The 8703-nt window shown below is 39.2% G+C and overlaps 1 protein-coding gene across 5 annotated transcripts in view; it reads right to left on the bottom strand.

Moving 5' to 3' along the window:
- Positions 1 to 1654: 1654 nt before the first annotated feature.
- The window catches only part of TUBGCP5 (tubulin gamma complex component 5), a 49846-nt gene continuing 42797 nt past the window's right edge, over positions 1655 to 8703 (bottom strand). For 2 of the 5 annotated variants that reach the window (XM_014780997.2, XM_004421898.3), the window contains exons 19-23: positions 8227 to 8405; positions 6587 to 6712; positions 5920 to 6008; positions 2957 to 3057; positions 1655 to 1938 (exon numbers count right to left, since the gene is read on the bottom strand). In XM_014780997.2, the coding sequence (XP_014636483.1) occupies positions 1892 to 1938; positions 2957 to 3057; positions 5920 to 6008; positions 6587 to 6712; positions 8227 to 8405 (542 nt within the window). In that variant the 3' untranslated portion in view covers positions 1655 to 1891. Of the gene's footprint in view, positions 1939 to 2956; positions 3058 to 5919; positions 6009 to 6586; positions 6713 to 8226; positions 8406 to 8703 lie in introns of those variants that run through there. The other 3 variants (XM_087428789.1, XR_015551570.1, XR_015551571.1) reach the window with 3 other exon arrangements.

Raw genomic sequence — 8703 nt, 5'->3', positions numbered from 1 at the left:
ATGACTGATCAAGGTGGGGTACGTAAGCCCATCATCTCAGCCCAGCACAGGACAACCCGATGGGCTGATTCTGCTGACCCGTACTGCAGGCCAGCTTTTCTCTCTGGCCCATAGGTCTCCCTTTCCCTTCTTTCCACTGGGCATTCTGCATGTCTAACTCCATCTTAGAGGCTGCCTCCCAAAGAAACCAACTGGTGACAGTTTGTAAAGTCTATTCTTCTCCCAATTTAAACTTGCCAATCTTCTCTTAGAAACTCTTGACTCTTGGAAGGCTCTCAGATGACTCTTAGAAGTCATGAGAAAAGGTCAAATATAGGTACAGTATAAAATCAGTTGAGGTAACAACAAATTCCAAATACTCATTTTTTAAAAATGAAAATATTTCCTTTCCTAAACATCCTATAAATACACTTACCTTCTACCCTAGGTTTAGAAACACTGAGGACGGCCCTGTGGCCTAGTGGTTAAGTTCAGCGCACTCGGCTTTGGTGGCCCAGGGTTCGCAGGTTAGAACCCCAGAGGTGGACCTATGCACTTTTGTACGTGGTGGCGTCCCACATGCAAAATGGTGAAGGAAGGGCACAGATGTTAGCTTAGAGCTAATCTTCATCAGCAAAAAGAAGAAGATTGGCAACAGATGTTAGCTCAGAGTCAGTCTTCCTCACCAAAAAAAACCCCAACAAACGAAGACTCCTTCATCGTGATTGCTTTATGGGAGCAGACACTCCCATCAATTTCTACAGGATTTTGACTTAAAAGGACCAGATCACAAGAGGCCTCACAAATCTTATAGTTGTTAGGTTATACTGCAGTATTTTCTTGAGACCTGGAAGTAGCTGTTCATCCCCTGGCATTTGAAGGCCTCCTCAGTGAACTTCTTCCAAGACTTCAGAGTAAAGCCCCGGATCTGGGCTGGCTCCCAGGAAGGGTTGTTCCTAGACTTTGCCATCTAATGCAGGAAATACTGATGCTGCAAAATGATTGGGATTGGGTCTGAGGGCAAGGGGGCCTGGTGCTCAGCTTTGAGGCTACTTGGAGTTCAGTGGCTGTTTTTTAAAAATACGTAGTAAATACAGTGCTGAGTCATAAGTGCTAGAGACATGCCAAGATGTATACAAAGAAACTGTGGAAAAATTGAATGGTAAGCATAACTTTATTTTAGATATAACGTGTTAGCTCACAAAAATTGCTCAGAAATGTTGGCCCTAAGTAAAGTTGGCTTTTACATTTATTGATATTGATTGAAGCTATTTTCCATTTTGGAACTTCCCAGGCACATAAAAATACATTTTTCAGGGGCCAGCCCAGTGGTGTAGCGGTTAAGTTTGCACACTCTGCTTTGGTGGCCCAGGGTTTGCAGGTTCGGATCCCGGGCATAGACCTATGCACCGCTTATCAAGCCACGCTGTGGTGGCATCCCACATATAATGTGGAGGAGGGTGGGCACAGACGTTAGCCCAGGGCCAATCTTCCTCAGCAAAAAGAGGAGGACTGGCAACAGCTGCTAGCTCAGGGCTACTCTTCCTCACCGAAAAAAACAAAAACAAAAACAAAAACGTTTTTCACACAGCCAAATCTAAGACAAACCTTTAGGGTACACAGCATGTAAAATTCTATATCAAAAACTTCTGTGACCAAGCAAAAAGAGAAGAAAAGAATTTAAAGTGCTTTATTTTTAATATCAATAATTACATTTTCAAAAATGATATAATTCACATTATCAATACCATAAATCTAGCGCTTACAGTAGGAAATATAAGTGTAAACAGCCTATATACACTTTGCATTATTAATACAATTTTATACACATGATTTCCACTTCTCACCTGCACGTGGTGGACATATATATGTATGAAGATTAAATCTGAGGTATTTATTACATTGAAGATATTTAACTCTGTTCCATGCCAGCCATGAGTGACAGTGCTAGAGATTCCACTGTGGGAAAAATAAAAATAAGGTTAAAAAAATAAGTTTAAAATGTCTGAATAAGGCTTTAATAAATTCAGAACTGAAAGTATTTAAAGACTTTTCTATTTTTAATTAAAATGCTGATTATTTTTAATGTATAATACAGATGATAATCTTTATTTATGAAGCACAAATTGAAAAAGTATGATTTATTTCTATTTCAGATCATTTTAATTTTGAAAACAAAAAATCTGGGCGATTCATTGAACAAATCACATTGGTCCCACATGTCATGAAATCATACCGGTCAGTTCATAACAGAATGCCATGTTCTAACCTATGAATGGAATCTACTTGCATAACAATCACCCAGTGCAAAAATGGACAAATGCATCAATGCTTCCTCTAACACATTTCTAACAACATTTTAAAAAATGTTCAGCTACTCTTAATCAATATATCACAATGTGAATATGCAGAAATATGGAAAAGATTAACCCTGCATACTTTTCCAAGAAAAAGATGTACAAAGAGATACTATTTAGCTCTTTGTTTCTGCAGATTAAACAGCTCTCTTCTCCCTGTGACTCACCCTACAGACTCTGCCTGCGTCACACACTGTGTTCTAAACTGTCAGGCTTGCGTTTCCTTTGCAAGAGGCAGCCTTGGGAGTTTTTAAATTGCCAAAAAACCACCCTATCTTTTGAAAAGGAATCGTTACAAAGGTTACACACGATAGTAAAGTGCGACTGAAACCTGTTCTGCCATCTGCTTTATTCAGCAACAGTTCTAGAAACCCACTGGTGTAACAACTGACACGCCAGACAGCAAGACCTTTAGTCTCAGTGTCTTACATCTGATATTCACTTGTCCCACTGCTATTCTGAAAACACAGTTCAAAGCACGGCACAACTGCTGAGGGACCTTCCAGGTTCGAAATGGTGAAAAATTCTAATTCTTCATGAGATCAGTACCAAAACAATAACACGTAGACTTAGCTACAAGAAAATATAAAAGCAGTAATATTTTAACAGGGTGTACTCACGATGGGGAAAGGATCCTCTACAGACGGCTTTGTTTAAAATGGTTACAAGAAACATATGGCAGTTTTTAAAATCAGACTCCATTTTCTCTATAGATTCCATTCTAGGAAAGAAAGCAAATTGCAATTTAAGAAGTGCATTAGGGGTCAATAGGTAGGCTGCAAAATACCTTTGGAGTAATGTCAAATGTACTTCAATTTAATTATTTAGAATCCTAAGTCTAAAGATTATCAAGTAAAATATAAAATTTCCTGCCCTACTTTAAAATAAAAACTTGCCAAGAGTCTGAAGGAGAGGTTCATCAGGATAGAAAACTGCTGCTTCAGGACAGCACTGAGTCCTGGAGCTAGGATGACTGGGATATTCCCTTTTCCATTAGATATGTCTATGTTTTTACTTTTCACAAGCATATCTTCTTTTTGAAATAAAGAACACATTAAAGATATAAAACCCTAAATTTTAAAATTATTAAAAAACTTTTTATTATGGGAAATCAAACATACACAAGAGAGAACTACTCAGTGGACTTTCACATGCCCACACCCAGGCTCAGCAGTCATGCACCCCTGGGCAGCCCTACGTACACCCCAGCCCCACCACATTTAGAAACTAAACTAAAAAGCTTCTGCACAGTGAAGGAAACCATCAATAAAAAGAAAAGACAACCTAACAATTGGGAGAAGATATTTGCAAACCATATATCTGATAAGGGGTTAATATCTGAAATATATAAAGAACTCATACATCTCCACAACAAAAAAACAAGCAATGCAACTAAAAAAGGGGCAAAAGATCTGAACAGATATTTTTCCAAAGAAGATATACAGATGGCCAACAGGCACATGAAAAGATGTTCAACATCATTATAATTATCAGGGAAATGCAAACCAAAACTACAATGAGATATCACCTCACGCCCATCAGAATGGCTATAATTAACAAGACAGGAAACAACAAGTGTTGGAGAGGACGTGGAGAGAAGGGAACTCTCATACACTGCTGGTGGGAGTGCAAACTGGTGCAGCCACTATGGAAAACAGCATGGAGATTCCTCAAAAAATTAAGACTAGAATTATCATACGATCCAGCTATTCCACTGCTGGTATTTATCCAAAGAACATGAAAACACCAATGTGTAAGGATACATGCACCCCTGGGTTCATTGCAGCATTATTCACAATAGCCAAGACTTGGAAGCAACCTAAGTGCCCATCAAGGGACGAATGGATAAAGAAGATGTGGTATATATACACAATGGAATACTACTCAGCCATAAGAAACGATGAAATCCAGCCATTTGTGACAACACGGATGGACACTGAGGGTATTATGCTAAGCGAAATAAGTCAGAGGGAAAAAGTCAAATACTGCATGATCTCCCTCATAAGTAGAAGATAAAAACAACAATAAAAACAACAACAAACAAACACAGAGAGACAGAGACTGGATTGGCGGTTACCAGAGGGGAAGGGGGGAGGGAGGAGGGCGAAAGGGGTGATTAGGCATGTGTGTGGTGATGGGTTGTAATTAGTCTTTGAGTGGTGAACATGATATAATCTGCACAGAAATCGAAATATAATGATGTACACCTGAAATTTACATAATGTTATAAACCAATGTTACCGCAATTAAAAAAAATAAGAAAAATAAATAAAATAAAAAAAGAGAAAAAATATTACAAAAAAAAAAGAAGCAAATTTGAGATATCACAGCATTTCACTCATAAATATTTCAGTGTGTATACATTAAAGATAAAGACTTTTTTTAACACAAAGCCACAATGCCATTTGCTTAAAAATATTTAACAATGAGTTTTTAGTATCATCAAATAATCTGTTCAAATTTCACACTGCTTTTGCAATTTTTCACTTCTCTTCTTTAAGTCTGAATCAAGATCAATTAATTTCCATAAATTGTGATGGTTGTTATGCCTAAGTCCTCCTCACCGCCTGCTTTTCTCTTACAATTTACTTGTTGAAGAAACTGAAGCAGTTCAATTTTAGCAAACTATATGCAGCAGTGTTGTTACTTTATCCTCCACCCCATAGAGACATGGACAGAGAAAAATGTTTTACACACTTTGAGATAGCAAAATGCAATTCTATTTTCATCCCTGCAATTATGAATTTTACCTACTGTCTTAGTTTCTTCATTCAGAGTATTTTGATACAGCCATAGGTGAAGATTTTAAATTAAATTTGCACTATAATGAACTCTCACTTCCTCACTAACACAGACTAAGAACAAGCTATTATTGCCACAGCCAGTCACCCAGGCTTGCACTTTTATTTCAGGGAAGTAATAGCAGCATTATCATTGCACTGATTTTATAAATAGGACAGGGACAAACTACTGAGCTGCACATTCAAGCTAACAGTAGAGGATGGTGCTCTAGAGAGAAGAGCAAGCTCCTTCTCACCTATCCGCTGACTGCAGGGCACCTGCCTTTCTATGTGACAGGTGAGAGTAATGAACACTCTAAAAGTAAAGTACAACTTTGGACTATAATCTAGCATGATATGGAGAATTTGCTTTAAAATAATTCAGCAAGTATGTGGGTGTGGGCGGTGAACACAGAAGAGAAAGGCTGCTGGTAAGTGCTGAAGAGGGGAGATAGGCACCCGGGGTTTGTTTGCTGTTCTCTCTACCTCTGTCTATGTTTGAAGGTGTTCATAATAAAAATTTAACAAAATCTATAAAACAAAACATGAATGTAATCTAAGAATATTTCCTTGTCATAATTAAAAGATGTCAGATTTTCATTGTTTTACCACTCAGAAAAGAATCGCACAATTCTTGATGCAGTCTAGTTTAGGTGAATAAATTTGATTTTTCAGTTCTTTCCCTGAATATAAGTGATATGTGATGTATTGCCAAGATGGAAAAAAAGGCTCCTAGAATGAAGCCAGTTAAAAAGAAAGCTGAAATGGTCACAACACAGAGGTTCCACAGGCCACATACTTACCGCCAAGCCCCCAGGCCCGCCTGCCAGCCCTCGGCAAACATGAGAGCCAAGTTCAACACCTTCATGATGGCTTCCTTCACGAAGCTGACCTGGAGAGCAAAGCCATGGCTCTGTAACTATGCTTGGACACTGACACCAACACTTTTACGTAATTTAAATGAGTCACAGAAAAACCTCATCACTGCAATGACTGCCTTCTACGTAATAAGGAAGGGTGCGAGGTTCTGAACAGAGTGCACTTGGAATTGGGCCACACATCTACTGCACCTGCAGTATAGGTAGGCAGTATTAGCAGCAGAGTCTGACAAATAGAGCAAGCAACGATTTCCTGGGATGGCCATTTAAATTCACCACTGAAATGGAGCTAGTAAGTCCGATGGCTGTAAAATGATTTAATCCCATGTATTCAGACTAAGCTGGATGCACTTCCTGACTAAAGCACTATTATTCCACAGCTGCAGATACAATTTTCCAATTGATCCAAGTGCAGTGCAGGGTGGGGGCAGACTGTCACAGTATGGTTCTCATCCGTTTCTCTCAGATATAATTTCTGGTAATATGGCACAAATTTATAACCTCATTTGATCTGGTTCTTCCTTAAAGAATATTCTGCAAAAAAGAAGCTTAATAAGTATACAATTCCAAAGCAGAGAGACATCTCATGTACCTTTTCTCTCAGCAAACATCGGTCATGGATGGTTGACAAATATCTATAGTGAATTTTAATCAACTGATCTAAATCCTTGGCTTCCTCGACTTGATGTTGAAACTCCAGCCCTGTACTGTGAAGAATCTTGGAAGAGAAAGATGAAAAGTTTAATCAGCAGACTTCTTCTTTGAGGACTTCTAGGCAAGACACAAAACTTTTTACCAACCTCTTCTACTCCTCTCAAATTCCTCCTTCAATAATTTCATCTGTAGAGTTTATAAAGTACGTTCTTTAAAGGCTGACATTCTTATCCTAGAATGATGGTGGGGCCAGTCTTTTAGGACACCTCCTTCACAGCGAATAAATGCCTCACTTTGAACTAACAGACTGTTCCTGGCAGGGAGGGGCAAATACATCAAACCATACTGACTTTTAAAAACAATTACCAGTTAAACTGAATTTATACTTTTTTTTTTTTTTTTGTGAGGAAGATCAGCCCTGAGCTAACATCCATGCTAATCCTCCTCCTTTTGCTGAGGAAGACCGGCTCTGAGCTAACATCTATTGCCAATCCTCCTCCTTTTTTTTTTTTTCCCCCGCAAAGCCCCAGTAGATAGTTGTATGTCATAGCTGCACATCCTTCTAGTTGCTGTATGTGGGACGCGGCCTCAGCATAGCCGGAGAAGCGGTGCGTCGGTGCGCGCCCAGGATCCGAACCCGGGCCGCCAGTAGCGGAGTGAGTGCACTTAACCACTAAGCCACGAGGCCAGCCCAAATTTATACATTTTCGTAAGTTCCACTGTTTGTATATTGGTCTTTCTTTAAAAGGAGCACAGATACATTGCAAATAGAAAACAAAAAACAAATTAAACAAATACTTAAACTCCTACCATTTACTCTCAACTATTAAAGGCTTAGGGCTGGCCCTCTGAAGGCCACTAACGCCTGGGAAGCAGAAAGTACCTCTGCTTTATGCGCCATGTCTAAAACAAAGGCTTCGAAGGCTCACTTCATCCAAACAAGATAGGTTTCAGAACTTATATGCCAGAATGACAACAAATGAGGTTTTTTTAGCAACCATTTTAAACCTCAGATGAGTACTATCCTCCAATAATACTGCTACTGTTCAATTATCTGAACTCCTCTTCCAGACTTCCTCTAGATCTGGTTTTAAGATGTATATGAAAAGTAGTTTCATTTACTTTGTAATGAGTTGCTTCTTCTTTTTAAGAAAAAAAGTATATAGTCTGGCTGTATCTTCATCCTTACATACTACACTAGCCTGACAGATTCTGGCTGTTACTAAAAACTGAAGCCATTTTCCAGGGACAGCTCTGTCACCACTAATGAAATTTAAAGAACTATGCAGCAAGTTCTGAAGGCAATTCCAAAAGAGGAGCTCTGGAAGTGCCCGTCCCAAGGGCTCACTGGACAGGAGGGGCAGCAGTCTCAGGACACATGTGCTCTGGCATGTTTAAAAAAAATTCCCCCTGCTGCCATGTTATTTTATGATCAAATGTTTTGTATGTGCTCTCTTCACATTTATAGTCTACAAGTATTTTGTGGGCTCCTTTGTATTTATAAATACACCAGAAGTAACTCTCTATGATGAGCTGTATACAAGGTGACAGAACTTCGGCAGACGGACAGACACGAACCCTGGTCATGATGTAGTTGTGTAAGCTGTTCACAAAGTGCATGAGCTTCACCCTTAAGAGGAACATACGATGAATCTGCTGTCTTACTGGTTCCTTTTGTGGTCCAAACCTAGCAGCTGTGTCTTGTTCACATAAAAGTTCTTCTTTAAGTTGTGGTTTCTCAGCAGTACTAGCCAGTTCTGTAAAAGGTTGAAAGAGCAGAGAGTGTGGGAAGAGCATCTACTCAAACCCCATGCGCACACGGCACAGTCCACCCTGCAAAGGGCATTCAGCCCGGTGTGCAGCAGGGACTCACCTCCAGTGTGTCTGGAAGGTGAAGCAGTGAAAAGTTCCCCACATCACTTTGATTATCACTGTCATTAAAATGTAAATGCAAAGTCCCATTAACTTGTTATTAAAAATTTCTGCATATTCTATGAAGAATATTTTTCTGGCTAAATTCCTAATCAGGTTATTGTATTTCAGATTGACTGTAAT

This window comes from Ceratotherium simum, chromosome 3, assembly GCF_057802395.1.
Source record: "Ceratotherium simum simum isolate JZ-2026a chromosome 3, ASM5780239v1, whole genome shotgun sequence".
Taxonomy (NCBI): domain Eukaryota; kingdom Metazoa; phylum Chordata; class Mammalia; order Perissodactyla; family Rhinocerotidae; genus Ceratotherium; species Ceratotherium simum.
Note: the sequence above shows the minus strand (reverse complement) of the source record. Positions and strands in the feature narration are given on the sequence as shown.